Genomic DNA, 19,927 nt, shown 5'->3' with positions numbered 1-19,927 from the left:
GAGAGGAGAGCTCTTTCCCATCTCTCAGTACTAGTACTGTCCTCTAGAGTTATTTGTAGTGTTGTGGAATCACGGTGTTAGAGGCACTTGCCACATGGTTTATATGAGGTGCCCTCTATGATCGTTGTCATCAGTGTCTGATGTGTTTTAAATATGACAGTGCTGGTGACTGTAGTTGCAGGGATTCCCTGTTGTCCCCATATTGTTCTGAATGCATAATGTTCTGCACAGTTGACTGAAGACTTTGCTACTGTACTTCCAGCTTGGCACTTGGTTCTGTCAGTGGCCATGTGCAGCAGTGCCCACACCTTGGTGTGATCTGGGTAGATGCGCATGCTGATATCAACACCCCTCTCACAACTCAGTCTGGAAACCTCCATGGACAACCAGTTTCATTTCTCTTGAGAGAGCTCCAAGATAAAGTAAGTATTTTGCTGTACACATAGCCTGCACTGAAATCCTCAGGACATTTTACTTCCTTTCTGGTGTGAGGTGCTTTCTTATCTGCTGCAAAGGCAGACCTACTTTTTTATCAAAGTACCAGTAATAGTATGTATTATTTGTGTGTGTGTGTACACATGTATATACATATACACACACACATATATAGGTATATGCACACACTGTATGTGTGCATATATGTGTGTTTGTGTGCGCGCACATGTAAGTGCACACACTTGTAGAAACAAGAAAAAGCTTTTCTTCTTGCTAGCATTCTCCTGCATTGTACAACAAAAGCTCTATGCAGCAGCTGCCCATGGTGCCACTCCTGCATAATGAGTATAGTTAACGTGCTGAACCTGTGCAATGGCAGCAATTCTACTAACTGAGCCAAAAAGGGAACCTCCCCCCAGCTGAGCCTGTGAGAGCTGTGCAGAGCTCACCTCCAGTGGCAGCTGGGTCCTGCACGCCTCTTCTGCTTAGTTTGGCACTATATGTTTTGACAACCTTGGGGCACGACAGAGGCTGGTCTTATGTCACCTGACTGGCTGCTCTAGTGTTAGTCTTCCTGCCAAATATTACAAATCAGAACTGCTGTACCTGCTTACAGCCTGCTTGTAAAGAGATAGAGTCTGCCTTCGAAAGGAGTCAAAGTATCAAAAAGTACTGCTTACCAGGGCACATGGAATATGTGTAGCCAGTTTTTGCGACTGCCACAATGTTAAATAATAGGTAGGTCTAAGTCCTATATCATTTTCCTTTGGAATTTTGTACTGTTAGATAAATTGTGGGGGTAGCATGTTGATGGAAGTATGCCTCTTCCAAGTAAGGTCAACAGTATCTAATGTCTTCATGGCTATTGAGGATATGATCGCATTAGTACCTATCTGTCATAGCAAGTGGTCAAAACTGGTGTCATTGGGTAAATCTCTTCTGGTTCTCCTGCAAATTCATGGAGTGAATTTCTGAATAGAGTGGTTTGGTGCTTTTAAATAGCTTCTGCTTTCAAATAATTCAGAGACCATACAAGAAAACACGCTAGAATTCCCCAAGTAATGCAAAATGAATGGGACTTCTTAAAGTGTCCCCAGGACACAAGCAGATTAATAGAAAAGGCTATGGTAGTTCTATTTTCTTCCCCGTGAGTTAAAGGGGGTGATTCATACTTGGCCAGTGAGCCCACTTCTGTAGAGAGGGGATCGTGGTGGTGGTGGAGAAATCAAAAAGCCAAAAAAAAAGTTGTGAGTTACAGCTCACCTGAGGTCAACAGTTTGGGTGAGAACGGAAAAAAGCCAAGTTCTTTGATAGCTGGGGAAGGAGGAGAAAGGAAGAGTAAGATGCTGCTTTCCTCTTCAGTAGGTCAAAAGTATTTAATATGTATTTAAGTTGTTGATTTCTGGTCTGCCAGCAGCAGCAGTGAAGAAAAAGTAAGATCAGGCTAACCTTACGGGAGGGCTAGTTAAGTACCATGTTGGGTTATGAGATGTCACAGGCCCACCTGAATGTAGCTTTCATGAAGCCTTTGCAGACACATCTGACACAAGCCCCTCACCTCTATTTGCAACTGTGCAAACAGGCTTGCACACCCTTAAGTTTTCTTACTATATTGTACTGCTCTTTAGGGGGAGAAAAACATCTGTCCTGCTGGTGCAAAAAAAGTTCTCACAAGAGTATAAATTTTTCAACAGCTGTTCATCAGCTGTAGAGTGAGGCTTTGGCAATAGCAGCCTGTTCCCAGCTTGCTGTCACTTACTACTTGTTTGTCCAGCAATGCCTGGTACTCCTAGCAGCAAGGTGACACTTCAGATTTTTAAAAAAGGACTCTGGTTTTCTAATTAATTTTATAGTTTTAATAGAAAATATTTATGAACACAATCCTTTGAATGGCATTTCTCAGAGTATTAGTGTCAAGGCTCCTGGAACCATTTACAGACTAAACTCATAAACTACTATTAATAACTTACCATGAAAATGCTTGCAGATTTTTGAGCCCTTTTTCGGAGGCCTGTTTGGTTTTACTGTCAGCACCTTCTTTTCTACTGCAACAAAATGAGGATGGAGTCTACCAAAGGATGTGTTAAGGCATTCCATTCTCTCAAAGAGGAAAAGGTATAATTAAAAATGGCAGTACTAAACCTACTAAATCAGTTTGATATTACACAGAATGTGCTCAGCTCACAAGGAAGGTGATGGGTTTTGCAGGCAAAGCTTCATTTTTGACTGTATTATTTTTTCTTAGTGTGCCTCCAATCCATTTATATCTCATCTGATTTCATGACTGCACAAAAATTTCAGGTCATTGCTCCAGAGTAAGAAATATTTTAATTATTATAGATGCTTATTTAATCATAATGCAATTAAACACAGCTATGGGTGTTTTATGCCTTTAAAAACAAAGTAAAACATGTTGTAACTAGAATATAATTAACAATTGAGAAGGGTAAGAGGGAAGGAAGGCCTTCTTGCTGTTTGACAGTTTTGTTGGCTCTAGAAGTATTCAGTGGGAAGGTGAGGGGGAAGAGGAGAAACCTGTGTTAAATTAAAACATTAATAAAGTTAGTAGATATTACTGTAGCTGTTCCCAGGAAGCTGCTGTGCATGGATTCTTGGCCATGCTGAGTCCTAGCACTAGCTTCTCGCTACTTCTGTGGACAGGGCAGAGCAGGAAGGCACTTTCTTTTGCTCCCTTAGCTACTGAACCTTGCAGGAATCTGAGGCCAGGGTAGGAAGGCCCTGGCTGACTGGATGATGTGTTTGTTTGTTTTTTTCCATTATTTAAAGGGATATTATCTCATGAGGGAGCAAGATGAAACACGTCTGCTACAGAACCTCAGTTTCATGAGCATTTTTTCTGCCAAGAGTGCTGGGTTAAATCAGTACAATCAGTAGTCCTGAGAGAAAGGGTAGCATGTGAATCTTTTTTTCATTTTTCTTTTTTTTTTCCCCCAAAAACATTTTAATAGCTTAAGAATCTAATGTAGTTGAGAAACAGTGCGAGCAAAAATCTGGACAGCTTTCCAGTCTGTGTGTAGCACAAAATAAAAATCTCAAGAGCATTAAGCCAGCTGTTGTACCTAATTCTTTTATCATCTAAAAGAACCAAACCAAACCAAACCTAGTACCACCAAATGCAAAGTGCTCTCCCTTTTCTGTGAGTTGTTGTTTGCCTTTATACAGCTGCACATAACGCAATCATTCTTAGTCCCATTTCAGGGCCTTCCTCTTGAGCAACTGACTGAAGGATTTGGCCAAATTTCGTAGTATAACCACTTTATTACCAAAGTTGAACTTATTGGAACTCAGTATCTTTCATGTGCTGTCCCAGCCACATTGTCTAGATTTCTGCAATAAAAGCCTTGATTGTGATGAAGCCTGATCTAGAGGCGCAACTTCTTGTCATGCTTTTTTTTTTCTCCTACTTTAAATTGATCCATCTTTAACTTCTGTTTTTGTACGCAGTTTGCATGACCTTTTGGTGATTCACCTGCAAAGATACAGGTGCCTTAAAAATTACTCTAGAGACCGCTTGGTTTTTAGCCTTCTGCATAGGTCTTTTGTATGTACTGGATAAGTTACTTAGCATCACCAATAGTCTATTGTGTAAGTGATCTAGGTCTGGGTATCTAGTTTTCTTATCACTTCCTAATATACTCACTGATGCTAATTACCTCGCATTTGTGGATTTGGGCTTTTTATTCCTCCTCCCCTTCCCAAAACTGGAAAATGTAGAAGAATTAAAAACTTCCTCCTTCAACATTTAACTCAGGGAAACTGGTATGTCATTGGCATAGATGGATTAAATCAGGAAATCAAACTCTCAAGTGAGGAACAATTTTTCTCTCTTTAGGCAAAAAATAAGCACAAAGTTTTGAAGGGAGTACTAAATACAGGTGTGTTAATTATGTCATTAAATTATTACTAAATATGTCATTAAACTAATCTGATACCAACACTTTGCTTGCAGGTGCCACAACTTCCTGGCTTTTCCTGGCTAAAGCCCTGCCTTTCAGCAACTGATATTGTGTACATTGGCTTGAGGGATGTGGATCCTGCTGAATAGTAAGCTGATTTAAATTAAAGGAGTTTTGCAAACTCTGAAATCCCAGGTTTCTACCTACATCTGGCTGTGCCTGAGGGTTGTTAGATTTAAGTTTAGGCCAGTAATGAGTGGTTTTCTTCTTCTTTTAATATTTTCTTTAATAGTTATATTTTGAAGAACTATGACATCCAGTATTTCTCCATGAGGGAGATTGATCGCCTTGGAATTCAGAAAGTTATGGAAAGGACGTTTGAGCAACTGATGGGCAGGTAACTAACTATGGATGAACAGAAGCTGTTTCATAAGGATAAAACATAAGCTGATTAGTGACCTCGAAGCAAATCTGTAATCCTTACAGATACAAACTACTCTGTACCATCTACTTGTTAAGAACAAGTATCTGCTTTTCTGAAAGGTATTTAAATGAAGGGTCACTTCTGATGGAAGGCAGCTGAGTGATGATTCTCACGGAACTGTGAAAGTGTCCAGTAAACAGTAATGCCTTAGCACTGACTTCAGTCTTTGACTTCCACATCTTGAAATGGAATCATTTCACAGTGGTTGGCAAAGAGCTATAAGATAAGTTACACTAGTTGCTACAGTTGTGGCTCTGGTTTAGATGATTTGTCCTATTTCCTAAGAAATCATGTATCTTGCTTCAGTTTTACAAAAGCATTGAATCAACTCTGAATCCAGGGTGTACATTATCCCCTTTGAAAGATGTATAGCAACTGACAGTAACTTGAATTCAGCTGTCAGTACATGAGGTAGGAGCATTTGATGGCTTTCTCCTTAGACTATGCTCACATATCTTGTTCTGATGTCAACTGCTGTTCTCAGTTCTGCTAGTGAAGATCGCTGTTAACTACTCCCTTACTTTGTTCAAGCTTGCTGAACCAGGTCAGGGAGCAAATCATGCTATAAGGCCTTGGACACAGAGAAAGGATCAGAGCTAGGAAGGGTAACCTTTTCTGTTGCCACAGGATAGAACAAAGTCCTGTAAAGATATTGGTTGCTGCACATTGTTGTATCTAAAGCTGTGCTCACCTTTCCTAGCTGCAGCTATGCCAAGTAAAGAAGTTGCTAATCCATCTGCAGTCATTTGGAAGTACAAAGTCTACCACTTCAGTAGCGCATATGAATGACAAGCATTGTCCTGTTTGTTAAGCTCTCATGGTTGCCAGATTTCATGTAGTAAGTAGTGACCTTTTAAGTTTGAGCTCATCTTTTACTATTTCATCAGCTAGGCTTACACGGCAGAGTTTGGAGGGAGCCTTCAACTACTGTCATAAAAAAAAATACAGAATGCCCCATTCATCTTGATCTATTAAATCCTCAAGCTTGGTGCTTTCCCCGCCTTAGATGCCAGGCAAATCAGTGTTTCAGTCTTTCACCCTGGCTTTCCTTACAAAAGGAGGGAGGTGGCTAGATTATAGTGTATACTTCTCTACATTGTTCCAGCTAGGGAGACAAGCCTCGGGAAGGATGGTCAGAACTGAAGTACTTCTCTCCAGGCAAGTCAGGTCTGAGCAGAAGCTCAGTAAAATTAGAAGGACAAACTTCTTCTTTCTCAGCACACATTGGAGAAAGTTCTGAGCTAAGAAATATTTCAGAGTCTCCAAGGAATTTTTTTTAAAATCCTTTCCAAATGCAAACAAAACACTGTGTAGGACTTGAGCAGGGCACAGCATCATGGAGTGTGATACTACTTTGCTGATCAACCTGGATGGTAAGAATGCATGTAGCAAAAGTTAAAGGTTTTGAGTTTGCTTTTCTTTTTTGTTCTTTCACTCTCCAGGAGACAGAGACCAATTCACCTCAGTTTTGACATTGATGCTTTTGATCCCTCACTGGCTCCAGCAACTGGGACTCCTGTTCTAGGTGGACTAACTTACAGAGAAGGCATGTACATCACAGAGGAAATACACAACACAGGTAGGAGCTGGCCAGCAGTACTGCGCTGAGCCATGACAGGGGAAGCTGCACAGAGCCCACATCTGTTGTTTTTCCTGCATAACTAGATAATGATATGAATGCAGCCTAAGCTAACTGTCTGAAAAGTCAATTCAACCTTCAATAAGGAGGGGGGGGAAAAAAAGTCCAGTGATTGGGCAGTACCCCAGGTGTTCGAAGCTGCTTAACCATTAACACCTTCTACTTTACCAAAAGAAATGAAATTAACAATTCATGCTAAAAGTAATATAATTGTACTGTCTCCTTTTTCTAAATGCATGAGGCCAGATGAAAAGAGGGACACTGGATGCAGACACTTTTAAACACTCTGGAGTTCCATTCTAGGTCTAAAAGGCTAGCAAATCAAGCTTTCACTAAGTCTACTACAGTTGACTTAATATATGAGGACTTCCTCCTTATGCCATGGAGACTTCATTTAATTCGTTTAAACAAAGAATTCTTTGTAATAGAAGTTAGGATAGGAAGAAGGAAAAAAACCAGACCTGAGTATAATCAAAAATGGGATGGCAAAAATTAGTATGTAAGACTATTTTATATCCCCTAATTTTTTGATTGGGCAAATATAAGATTAAAAAGAAAAGGGGTTCCTTTCATAATTGCAGTTGGAGCATCAAACTTTGTTTCCATGAATACTAAAAGCATGGATGAGTGAGGTAGTGACAATGTAGAAAAGAACCAAAAACAACCACAAAATTGTGTCCAAGAATGAGAACCTCTCCCCTCACTTGAAAGCCAATTTTACTCATCAAATGGGTAAAGCAGGTCACAAGTTCAAATATCAGACTTGAGTGAAATAGCTGTTCCTGGATTCTTCCTGGTTTCATAATAACAAAGCTGCAAATTATTTTCACAGGAATGCTTTCAGCTATGGACATGGTAGAAGTCAATCCACTGCTCGGAGCTTCTCAAGAGGAGGTGAATGCAACTGCTAGTCTTGCAGTAGATGTGATAGCAGCGTCCTTTGGGCAAACAAGGGAAGGGGCACACATTGCTTTTGATGAACTACCAACACCCAGTTCTCCAGATGAATCTGACAGAGAAGAGCAAGTGAGGATTTAAAAGCCCAAAGTGTTGGGTACATTGGACATTAAAGAGCTCTGCTGAGGCACTTGAATGAATAGACTGACTGTCAACACTTGATAAATACTGTACCATCTCAATTTTTAAATAAACTAGCTTTTCCACTTGATCAGTGGCTACTGTATTATATACCAATTTTTATTCATTCGGTTAAGTATATACAAACTGAGACAATAAAACATTTATTACCTTCTTATAAATCTTACCAGTAGTTCAAGTCTGTCTGTGCATTTTCCTTTTACTCCCATTCAGTGTCTTTCTAGAGTTAGTACAGTTTCAGTTGAACATGTTGTCACATGATACAGTTCAACCCTTAGGCAGTCAAAGGGAACAGACATCCCACTCTGTTCCTCAGCAGTAGAAAAATTCATCTCAGCCATGAAAATTCATCTGCTGCGAAAGAATTTGTAGTAGACCACACCTCCCAGGATGGCTAGTTCCAGGATGATGATGACTGATAGCAACAACTTATTTGTGGTTACTCTAGGTTAAAAAAAAATAAATTTGATCACAATCTTACCTTCATTAAGACCAGAAGGCACTGTCTGAATAGCTGTTAACAAGCAGGAAGGGGCAAGCTCAGTGTTTTTCCTACTGCTTTTCTGGAAATTCTGCTTAAATATCTTACTTCAATAGCAGTAGTTCTTCCCCCCCCCCCCGCCAAGTACAAAGAAGGTGGATCAAACTGCTCTACATGTGCCTATTAATTTAATTAAGCAAAAAGGGACACATCAGTTGAAGTCTTCCATAGGAGCTGAATGTGCCAAAACCCATGCTGTGGTGCTTTTACTTGAAACTGTAGGAATTGAAGTAAAACTTTAAAAATCTCTAAATAATAATGTACTTTTCCTATTGAAAATTGCACAAATATCATAACTTCTCTTAACAGGTATACAGGAAAGGTGGTTTGAATAAAAGTACATACTTGAAACACACTTTTTCAGGTACTGGTTTCTAAGGATACTTACACCACAAGAGTTAAAAAAAAAATGTAGAGACACTTAAGCAGCCAAGGCCTAGTCATCAAAACAGTATATGGTCAGTCTCAGAGTTTCTCATATGACAGTTGAGCTACTCTAGAGCATTACCGTGGGCTAAACAGATTTGTCTGTGTCATCAGACAGTTAAATCATTCAATGCTGTAGTGATTCGTGGCACATCTTCTTCTGACCTTAATAACAAAGCGTTTCATGAGGTTACCTTATTTAAGCAATTCTCTGTAACTTGCTTATGTCCAAATTCCTCCCCCCACAATTTATCATGCATGATGGTTAAAGACACAATATTATCTTAAATGAGCAGCACAAATTCAGTAGTGTTCAACCATCATGTACTTCACTGAGCAGTTACTAGAGAGGAGAAAACATGAATTGCCATCTATGCACTTGCACGGTACTGTTTACACAGTAAAACCTGAAAACCTCCCTGCAGTTCCAGCTGACACTGTATTCCTTATTTTTTTGCCTTAAATTAGTAAGCAACGATACTGCCTCCCAAGTAATTGCTCTGGTACAAGTCAGTCATACTACTCACCTCCTGGACATAGTACGCAGAATTTTACGACTCTTGCTTAAGTTTTCACTTGTATTCACCAACTAAGAAGAAATGAAAGTTATTTACCAGTTAAGCAAGTATACACCAATGCTGTAAAGATGCACCTGCAGGCAGTTGATACTGAAATGTTGCAATTAATAACAGATTGAAGGCTAGCCATATGTTCTCAAAATCCAGACACAACATTATTGTTCTCCAAGTACAATACAGCTGGAGAGCTGTCTCATTACTAAGGAAGAAATAAGATGTCCAGATACACTTTCCCATAGATACACACAAAGATTATATGCAATTTAGGATCACTTTCTGCCCCCTTAGCTAACCTAAAAATATTGGAAAGCTGGTATTAGTTCCTTTTATTAAATTTTGTTTCATTCATTATTCAAGTTGTCAATACCAGAAGAAATTGGTATTGGCATGTTCCTCCCTAGTGCACTTCTAGATCTTTTTGAAATGCTATTATGTTTCTAGCAAGGAACCATTTTGCACTGGTAGGTCTAAGTGAGCCATTAGATTTCAACTCCGAACTGTTAATAACTAATGCGTTTCAGCTTTGTAGTGCTCAGAAATGAACTGTTAAGTATTTGTCAGTCAGCTATTATGAAAGAGGTAATTAAGGTAGGTTATGGACAACTGAAAAAAGCCGTTGTCTCTCACACACAGACGGGGGACCCATGATGTATGGTCACTGAAACTCTCCATGTAACACTTGGCCAGTCCACTTCCAAAGCTTCAAGATTAGTGAAAGGGAAGTCAGGTCATTTACCATTACAGCACACAAGACACCTGCCTGCAAAATTCCGCTTGTAGTTTAAGCTGCTACTCTCAACTGCAAAACTGGCCCTGTAGGTACATTTATTTTGCACTGAGATGCATTGGGCCAAGTTCAGAAGAAAACTACCAAGTCCACTTAAAGCATGCTGGATTTTGGATTTTTGCTATAAAAGAACCAACAAGAAGAAAGTCTGTTTCTAGTTGGGGTGTCTGTGTTTTAATACAATTCAGTAATACAATGTCTAAAATGCTTATTATAAAAAACACAGTCTCATAAGTAATCTCTGGATAGACTGATATATTTGAAGGACTACAATACTTTTTTGATAGAAAAAAATTGAAAAAAGATACACCTACAAATCTTAAGACCACATTTCCTTTCCTACCCTCCAACCCAAATTTGGGAGCAGGGCACATCAAACTCAAACTGAAAGTGAAAAATTACTTAAACTAAAAAGCTACAGTCTTTGTGGCAATGAGTACAGATAACTCCTGAGAAAAGGGGTATGCATTCTGTTTTGGCTGCATGCACCTGCCTGTCTAACTCAGTGTCCCCCTGCAAGTCACTTACCTAAAAGATGAGGAGCAGATCAGGAGGATGAGGAGCAGGCAACCTATCTGATACCAACATTTAGAAGAACTTAACAACTGCCTTCCAAATCTAAACTATTACCATTAATCTTTATGCGCTGGGCAATACCTTAGCATTTTTGATTAGATCGAATTACTGCTCTATTTTGAAGAGGTACTGTAGGCGTGGTTTCTTGCTACATAAGAGATCAAATTCTTCTGTGTACTCACTCCCATTTCATCACTGAAGCAAACGGTATTTTAGGGACAACTTTTCAAAGGCAAGACTAAGCTACAGTTGTGACCAAGTATGCAAAAGGCTCAGGTTCTTATTTACATACTAGAAGTGCTCTCATTTATATCCTGTTGTGGGGAATACAAAATCTGTATACTTTAAGCCATTCTAAATTAACAAATAAGGTACATTTAGATACTTTCTTTAACAAAATATCTTCATAGCTACATGTTGTGAACAGGACCTCATGACATTGCTAAAGAATATTTAATTGTGATTGAGTAGATTATAAATAAAGTTGTGATAGCAATAAGTTGACCTGTTTTTTATTTAAACACTTGGAGTGTAACAGAAGATCAAGTATCAATAATGTGCCTCTTGTGTCACTGATTAGAAGAAGAAAAGCAAAATACTGTCAAGTTAATTGGGCTATTCAATCTTAACATCACAAACAAGTTATGGTCAAGCCTGCCAACCAGCAGCCATCTGCTATTGCTTCTGGTGTTAATGGTTTACACTCTCAATAATTCTAAGAAGTCAACAAAATCAAGCAAGAGTGAGCTGGACACGGCTCCCTTTTGTACTTCACCATAAATATTATTCTAGCTTTGTTGTATGCTTTCAGATGTAAATCTTGAAAGGAATCTTGCCTTCATAAGTCAGTGGCCTAATCTGAACAAGTGAAACTTTGTTGCTGATAATGGAAATACCCATGGTTCTTTTTTGAATATGGATCTTCCTTAGGATGAAATCTAAGCACTAGAAAACATCTTCTCTCATTCAGTGAGCTCTTTCAACACAAAAATCTGTGAATTAATCATTTCAGAGCAATTCACCTCTCCGACAATAGTTTACTCAAAAGAAACGCTTTAGGATTTGACATCAAACTTTCAGACAATTTGAAGCAATTTAAGCCATTATAATTTTAAGTTATTCATTCCTGAGCCACTTCCACTACTGGCCTCAAGAGTCTAAGAAACCTACTGAGTCTCTAATCAATCAGTTTAACAGGCCAGCTAACAGCTAGTTTAGCTTCTTTCGTACTGGGTTCAAAAAATCAAAATAGCTAGTTCATTTCCACAGTCTTCTCTCAGTGGCAAGTACTTGTTACTATGAGAATTCAAACTGCATTGGGATAACCAAAATGCATGTTCCCCCTCCCTTACCAGTCTACAAGTCTGCATTCCTCTTCCCTTCCTCACTGAACCCAGGCTTTTACACATTTTACTGGATGTCTGGCTCATGGATTTCATTCCTATGAGACATACCATAGGTATGGAAACTATCACATCATATTGCTTGTATACCACAGAAGCAGCTTGGCTATACCAGTGCAGAGTGGTGAAAACTCACAGTGCTGGTGTTCAGATGCCAGTTTTGTGATGTCCCCTTGCAAGCTACAGAAAAATAGCAGCAGTATACAGGTCTAAGCACCTAGTCACATACAGACACTGTAGCAGACATTTGGCCATCATGCTCTGGGCACTTCCATAGTGTTTATTCTCCTTTTATGAGCCCAGCGCAGAAATGTGACAGCCTGGATTTGGTCTATAAAAACATCAACTGGATTACCATGTCCAGGGAGGTCTCCAACAGTAATTACTGGCACACATTTCCCACTAGGCTAACATCAGGCTGTTCCAATACAATGCCCACTGTTTCTCTGCTTACTCTGCTCTTGGTGCGTTCCAGTTGCTCTCGCTGCTCTCCCAGTTCTTCAATTATATCAGTACCAATCTGATCTGTTTCAGCAGCAATTCGGTGTGAGCGCTCAATGCTCTGAGTGGCTCGGTTTAGGCTGTCTGTCCCCTGGAGAAGCAGCACCCTCTGTGACTGCAGATTAGTCTGAAAAATAAAGTGTACCTAACTATTAGACATAGAAATAGAGATGCATGGGGCTTCTGACACATTAAAAAGTTAAGATGTGATCTTGTCAGACATTTGTTTGTATTAGCTGTAAAGACTTCTTAGGTTAACAGATGTAGCCCAGTTAATTTTGAAATAGTTCTTGTTCACATCATAAAATCATGACCAAATATGATTCAATCTTGAAAAAGGATGCACAGTTAAAGAGTTAAGAAATTTAGCTACAAAAACTGACTTTTTTTTTCCCTTTTCTCAGTAATTTCCTTTTCTATCAAATGATATTTACATGCAAATAATATCTTTGCTTTCCAGGTGCTAACTTTTCCTTTTATTCATATTTAAATTCAGTCTTATTTGTGAATTCACAATTGGTTGCTGGGGAGATCATTAAGAGTTTACACAGTCAAAAGCATGATGAACAAACAGCACTAGTAGATGGACTGCTAAGTAACAAAGATCCTCTTTTCATGGCAGCAGCTTCACCTAAAGGATAAAAAATATTTGCTGACCTTGGAGCCAAAAGGAATCTCAAAATAAAATATTTTCTTAAACTTTAGAAAGTCTCATCTACCATCCTGCTCTCAGTATTATAGAAGAGGAATCAAATGGCAAAATTTACCTAGCTACTGTAGAATGAGATATTAAAGAAAGAGCCTCCCTCAAAGCTTCCCTATTTAAGAAGAACAAACAAAACAACCCCACCTCCATGAACTTCTTCACAGATCACAGCACTTGCCTTTGAAGATGGCAAGCAAATTCAGTCCCAGTAGCTCAGATACATCTAAGCAAATTTGGCAGTAAGCAAAGAAACTTGCACTGTAGTAGCATATCCATTGTGAACAAAGTGCTACAGGATGACTTCTTAGGTTGTCTTTAAATTGTTTAAACTAAGATTGCTTAAGAGAGAATTCTACCAAAGAACCTATGCAGTGCATGTGAGTCACACACTTGGCTAATTTTAGAGACTAAAACTACATCAGTCAACAGCATCACTTCGGTGCTTTCAGTGCTGCAGGGGAATGATTAAATAAAGCATTTCAGTACATGCAGCTAGTCTCTAAAATTCATTGAAAAAATATGCCCTATAAGATATTAACCAGATAATACCCAAGGAGTACTATTTTGTTTAGAATAAATCATTATTTTAGAGCAAAAAAAGGCTCTCTTATGAGTTCTAGGTGTTCCTTCTCCTCCCTGAGATATTCATTTTACATGCAGAGAGATATACAGGGAGTTATGCAAGCACAGAAACTAAGTGGATTAAAGTAGAAACATTATAAATAATACATCTGGAATTATTTTTGTTAACAACCACAGAACTTTAAATACAATTTATATCTAACACTCACACTCTGTTCATTTTCAGTGGAGAAGATTCCATATTTTATATCTCCTTGACTTCCAGGGCCCAATCCCAAATCTGTACTTCTTATCTCTCTCTGGAACATGGAGAGGTCTCTTCTGTAAGCCCGGATTTTGCTCATCATTTGGTTGCGGAAAGGCAGAGGAGCATATTTCAATTCTTCCTCCATCTCCCGCAGCTTTAATGAAAGAAAATGTGTTTATTTTTTAAAGCACCACATTTATTCTTACCAACAGCCATATTCGAAACTCACTAGCACATGAGGGAATTCACATGTTTTTATAGCAATTGGAGGTGGGGGAGGGAGGATGAACCCCAAAGCACGTACCCCTCATCTAGTATCAAGTATACCATTCTGTTTAATGCTACTCAGCCCACGTGAATAAATTTATGCCAGATTTATAGTCTCTTGCATCACATCTTAATGACCTAAGGAATTTTACTCTACGATACTACATCTGAACTTCTCATCCCATCCTTTAATATTTCGCAGTTTAGCATATTATTGGCACCACCCACATTTGATTTGCGTTGTCATATCCTATCTCAGCAGCACATGTGAGTTTTGTTAAACAACAGCTTACACCAGGAAATCACTAACTACGCAACATTTAAAAAAAAATTCACTGGCAAGTTTAATGCTGGACATCTTCTGAAATGTCACTCTAACTTCTAAATTTGCACTTTTCCCTTTCATATTGTTTAAGCATTTGTTGGGCAAGTATCAGCTTCCCATCATACCTGTGGCAACAGAGCTCTGTTGCATAGATAGGCATGCCACCAAACTCATATGCTGAACATCCAGGCCTGACTACTGGAGTTACGATTTATAAACCCTGAGATTTTGCAATGTATGAATTTTCACATAAACTTTTGGTGACAGCTGTTACAAATTCAGAATGCTTAAAGCTATCTCCCAATATGACCTCTACACCCTACACATCGTCAGAATCTACAGAGATGCACCTCAGTCTGGTGCAGTTTCTGGTGCAACTGCTGTAATAAAACAAACACAAAACACAACACTCTCCATTTAAAAGGTATGTTATACTGCTAACAAATAGTTCATTATTAAGAAAAGGAAGTTTAATCCATAATGTCTTGCCTAAAAAGACAAGTCACAGGTATTTTCGCCTTGTTTCATGTCACCTGTTGCCCATGAAACCTGTATCTTTTTACTGCTCTATACAACAGAAGTTTCAAATACACAAGGTCCCTGCACTTGACCATCACACAATTACAGAAAGATCAGATGGGTTAAGATTGCCATGAAATAAACACAAAAGACAAAAAAGACAAAACAGAAATTCACTACCTGCTTTTGGCAGTGCTCCCTACAATCGCTGACAATTTTAACTGCATCGCTATCACTCTCTTCACTCAACAGAGGGAAGAGATACCCAAATTGAGCACAAATAAATAAATGAATAAATTTGTGTATATATATGTGTGTGTGTGTATGTAAAAAATCCCACAATATTTCCCTGCCAGCATAAGTATACCTGATGTAAGTAAAATTTGGAAGTATTATCCTTTTTAAGGCATCAATGTTTCAACCAGGCACAGAGGCCACAATTCTAGACTTAAACTTACTGTTTCATTTGCTTCACGCTGTTTCTCATCAAATTCTCGAACTAGTTTTTTTCTCTCCTCTGTTGAAGAAAAAGAAGTATGTCAGATAAATTATAAATAAATTACAAGGGAACTCAATCCACTGTGACAAGAAAGTTGACTATGGAGACCCCAGGCCAAAATTTACCATGAACAGGAACAGCCTGCTCTTATGACAACTTGAACAGGTTGGGGGCAGGGGGAACCACCCTTCCACCAGCTGGCCACTAGCTTTGGTGGACAAAAAAAGTCATTATTCAAACACGAAATATTTTTCTGACCTATTATCCTCAACACTTTACTCTGAGAATTGCATTGAGAAACAATTAACATGAAAGAGTAACAAGGAGGATGTGTTGGTAAACATCTCAAACGTTTCTTATTTTTGTATAAATTCTGCAAGATCACTGGAAGTTGAAATTTAATTTGGATTTGGACATAATGTGAAGTCAGGCTACATTTCCAAGTGATCCCTGAAGTTTTCAGCAGATACAGTATTCTGCATTCTGGTAGTCATCTAATAAAGCTATGCAGTAAATGGGATAAGTTTCTAGAGCCCTTTGAATTTAAAGATGCCATCAAGACATCAGATCAGGTCCCCACATTAATGCCCAAATGCTTCCCTCTTCTGAGACAAGATCAGTTTTTTGACTCAGCCAACACAGCTATACATTTTAACTGTTTGAGAGAGTCACTAGGTAGTCATATATGTGCTAGCATCCTCATACCTAGGTCTTTGGAGACCAAAGAATTGCCTTTTGGTACTGTTATATTTTTTAAACAAAATCTTCAGATATATTCTGCATCTGTTAAAAAACAGAATCAGCTATCATACCTTTCTAATATCCAAGATGAACAAAAGGAGCATCAGGGAAGTAGAATTCTGAAATATCTCATATCTCAATGGAACAAAAATAAATGTTTTATAAGCTTCTGCAAAAGCACATAAAAAGACAGACCACCAGAGGACTCTTCTAACTTACTGCAAAATTAAACCAAATTCTATCAGAAAGCTAATAAATATGCAATAGCCTAATTCATCTCTCTCTCAGGAGAGAACGATTCAGTCTTAAATAAAACCTTGGGTAGCAAAAAATGCAGACAGTCATGTTGGTAAAACTTACCTAATCTGATTAAACTATTTAGACAACATTATGAAGACACCATTGCAGCAAAAAAACCCTGACTTTATAATAACTTTTGTTAATATGATCCTCTGCATGAAAAGCAGTTTTTAAAGCACTAAGCTCTCAGCAGCTGGATATGAGAAAGGTTTGAAGTGGTCAAAACATTGTAATATAGTTCCTCTCATTTACATGACTCACCTAACTGTACTCTTTCCATTTCACTTCAAATTCATAATAAGCCCCAGAATTTGAACTGTTGAGAACTTAATACAGTATTAAAAACTAACAACATGCTATGATCTCCAGTGGCGCACAGGAGAATTATTACAGACCAAGCTATAGTATTATTAGCTTACACATTAACTGGTATCAGCAAATGTAGTTTCACATCACAGTTCATTCATGGGAAAATATTTATTTTGGAGGTTCCCAAATATACACTCAACTCCTTCCATAGTTTACTGCCATGCTGATTTGTGCTGATGCAACTGTTTGAGTGGCTGGGTTGCAAGTGAAATCAGTGAAATGAATTGGGAGAAAACAGCCTTCAAAAAGTCAGTATTTTGTTTAATAAAGGTCATTTCATTCATCTGGTTTATGTAGTGTTTTCTTAAAATAACCACTATCTCAAACTAACTGAAAACTGAAAAAGCAGTATTTTATCTTCTTTTTGTGTCCCCAAGCAGAGTAATAAGACACTGTACTTGTAAACAAGCAGCCAAAGAAATGAAAGTTAAAGTTTCCACAAGTTAAAGTGATAAGGGTTTGGGACTTTTTTGCTTGTTTATATGTCAAAAAGAAAATAGGTGATACAGTTAAAGGTATTATACTGGATCTAGTCTAACAGAAATGACAGAATATATCAGGCAGTTTAATTCATAACACTTAGGATTAAACCGCTACTCAAATTATACTGAGGTAACTTTTTTAATACAATAAAAGGAAATAGTACTTAAGCTGCAATAACATCACCCACACATTCATCAAAATTTGTGATTTATTTCCACTCAATCAGAAATAGATTCAACTGAAAAGTACAACTAACTGAATTTATTTAGAGAAAAGTATATTTTAAACTGATCCAGGCTGTCTGAAATGCTTTCTTATAAATGTGGAAGGGACAAGGTTTCTAGATCAAGGAATTTGTTATCTTGTTGACAGAGAATGGAATAACATTTCCAGGCTGTGTCCCTCAAAGATGGCTACCAAAGGACTAAAGATTGTCTTCCTTGGCATTTTGGTAAGGTGCTGGACATCTTAAAAGGAGTATGTATAACTTCTTTTATTGTCTCCTGACATTCTCAGGATCAGATATCTCAAGAAAGGGAGACATGCACACCCCATATGCACTAGAAGCAGACAAAGCACACTAGCAGAGCAGCATGTCTTCACCAGATAAAGAAATTCTTGACATACCTTAAACTCTCTTGCAAATTCTTTCTAAACTATTATGGCTTTTTTTTTCCAGCAGAAAATCTGTTTTCCAACAGATTTAAAGAATAAGACCATCATATTAAAATTTCATAGCATGTCTGAAATAATGTTTGTAATTATTTGTAATCCGTTGAAAAATCTACAAGCATTGCAAAAATTGTTTCCTGTAAATATTGTTTATGTCCATTGCTCAAGACTATTACAGTTCCACAGAGTCTTGACAAAGCTCCACTTTACTGAAAAACTCATTACTCTCTTTTCTACAAGGAAGTGAGGATCTCCTAGAAGGAATTTCTATTCTTTCAATATTCTAAATATACAATTAAATTCAAATATAGGGTGTTCTACTTCTTGTTCTATGGTGCTTTTCAACGTAATGTTTACTGATATTCTCAGTAATCTCAGGGCTCCTCAAGTAAACAATGATGCAAGCACAGTATTTTCTTGTTCTTTTCCTTGAAGTCAGGCAGTAAGAGAGAGGTTCTGCATTTCAAAGCAGCAGAGACAGTCACCCTCCCATAAAACCATCTCCAAAAAAATTTACGCAAACAGCATCCAGATTCAAAGGCCACTCTCCAAGGGAGGGTATGTTTTTTATTCTTGTTGACTGGTGGTGAAATTAAGTCAGCTTTGAAAGTTGTAATTTGCAGTTTTGAATGTCCTTCTTAGGCCAAATTTTCTGGAACCTTGATAATGAGGACTGTGACCCTGAATTTAACTCATTATTAAATGGAAAGCCAGATAAAAAATTAAATATTAAGCTTTTCATAGCACATGCATGCAGAGTGGTGTATTCTGAACAAACCATTTTTTTTCAGGACTTGTGATTTTATACCTAAATACATAGAATTAAGCAGTTCTGGGGATCACAAGACTAGCTATCACAGAGCATGGCTTATAACCTCGACTCATTCTTCTAGCATGGAAAAGAAACTGTTTGCAGCGGTTCACGATAATTACGTGTGATGTTTCTAGTTTAAAGTAAGCATTTAACCAAAGGGACCAGGCCACACTGGCAGAGTTCTCCTTGTCGGGTCGCTTCCCGTTCCAGTTCTCAGAACACAACCAGATATCCGGAACTGAAATAGAAAGACACCAACAAGTATTTACAGAGAAGTCTTCTGCCAGAGTGCTTTAACCCAGTGACAGTCACGGGGCGGGGGGGAAGTCAGCTGAAAGTGATGCACCAACTTCCTGACATTGTGTCAGCAAACTGCTTCCTTGCATAAAGGCTTATAAAGAGACTGATCTCCGGCTGTAAAAAAGGATTTATCTGCAGAAAAGCAGCCCAAGATCCCTGCCGCTGCCCTGTCAGCAGGCCCCAGCTACGTAGCGGAGTGGCCGGCCGGGAAGCAGCGGCACGGCGCCAGCACAGGGGGCTCCTGGCAGGGAGGGAGGGAAGCTGGGACGAACCCCGCAGCCCCCAGACCCCGCGGCAGCGGGAGAAACGGGCCCCCGACAGGGGAGGCGCCCGAGCGCCGGCCAAGGCGCTGCTGCCCGGCCGGGCCCGGCCGTTGGCCGCGCGCGCTGCTCCGCGGCCGTTACAGCCCCTCCCCCGGCTGCAGTAACGGCCACTCCCCCCCCCCGCCGCTCTCCGCTGCTCACCGGCCGCGCTGCCCCGCAGCCGCTCCGGCACCCCCCGCAAGTCTCCGTGCAGCCCCCGGAAGATCTCATGCAACCGCTCCAGGTGCTCCGAGGAGCCAGAGCCCCGGCTCGCCATGGCAGGCAGGCGCGCCCCGCCGTCGCCGCCTCCCGCGCCCTTCGGCCCGCACGGTTACCGCGGGGCTCAGCGCATCGCCGCTCCCTCGCGGCCGCTCCCGACCCGGCGGCGCCGTGGACCCCCGCTCCGCATCGCCGGG

At 39.4% G+C, this 19,927-nt stretch overlaps 2 protein-coding genes across 2 annotated transcripts in view; one reads left to right on the top strand and one right to left on the bottom strand.

The window, feature by feature from the left end:
- The window catches only part of ARG2 (arginase 2), a 19,910-nt gene extending 12,267 nt beyond the window's left edge, over window positions 1-7,643 (top strand). Inside the window, exons 4-8 of the mRNA XM_026095869.2 lie at window positions 263-422; window positions 4,406-4,500; window positions 4,645-4,749; window positions 6,279-6,415; window positions 7,308-7,643. Coding sequence (XP_025951654.1) covers window positions 263-422; window positions 4,406-4,500; window positions 4,645-4,749; window positions 6,279-6,415; window positions 7,308-7,513 — 703 coding nt within the window. The 3' untranslated portion in view covers window positions 7,514-7,643. The remainder of the gene's footprint in view (window positions 1-262; window positions 423-4,405; window positions 4,501-4,644; window positions 4,750-6,278; window positions 6,416-7,307) is intronic.
- Window positions 7,644-19,927, bottom strand: VTI1B (vesicle transport through interaction with t-SNAREs 1B). Its single transcript, XM_026095870.2, has 6 exons — window positions 19,674-19,927; window positions 15,490-15,548; window positions 13,883-14,074; window positions 12,339-12,512; window positions 9,068-9,129; window positions 7,644-8,017 (listed from the first exon to the last, which is right to left on the bottom strand). Exons 1-6 carry the CDS (start codon window positions 19,786-19,788, stop codon window positions 7,921-7,923), a joined length of 699 nt encoding a protein of 232 aa, XP_025951655.1. The 5' UTR covers window positions 19,789-19,927; the 3' UTR covers window positions 7,644-7,920.

Source organism: Dromaius novaehollandiae, chromosome 5 (assembly GCF_036370855.1).
Source record: "Dromaius novaehollandiae isolate bDroNov1 chromosome 5, bDroNov1.hap1, whole genome shotgun sequence".
NCBI lineage: Eukaryota > Metazoa > Chordata > Aves > Casuariiformes > Dromaiidae > Dromaius > Dromaius novaehollandiae.
This window is presented reverse-complemented; position numbering and strand designations above follow the sequence as displayed.

Coding starts and splice junctions, on each gene's coding strand:
- VTI1B (XM_026095870.2), bottom strand. CDS start 19,788: ATGGCGAGCCGGGGCTCTGGCTCCTCGGAGCACCTGGAGCGGTTGCAT. Junction 15,549..19,673: donor GCTGCGGGGCAGCGCGGCCG/GTGAGCAGCGGA, acceptor TTTCTTCAACAG/AGGAGAGAAAAAAACTAGTT. Junction 9,130..12,338: donor TGGAACGCACCAAGAGCAGA/GTAAGCAGAGAA, acceptor ATTTCTTCTTAG/TTGGTGAATACAAGTGAAAA.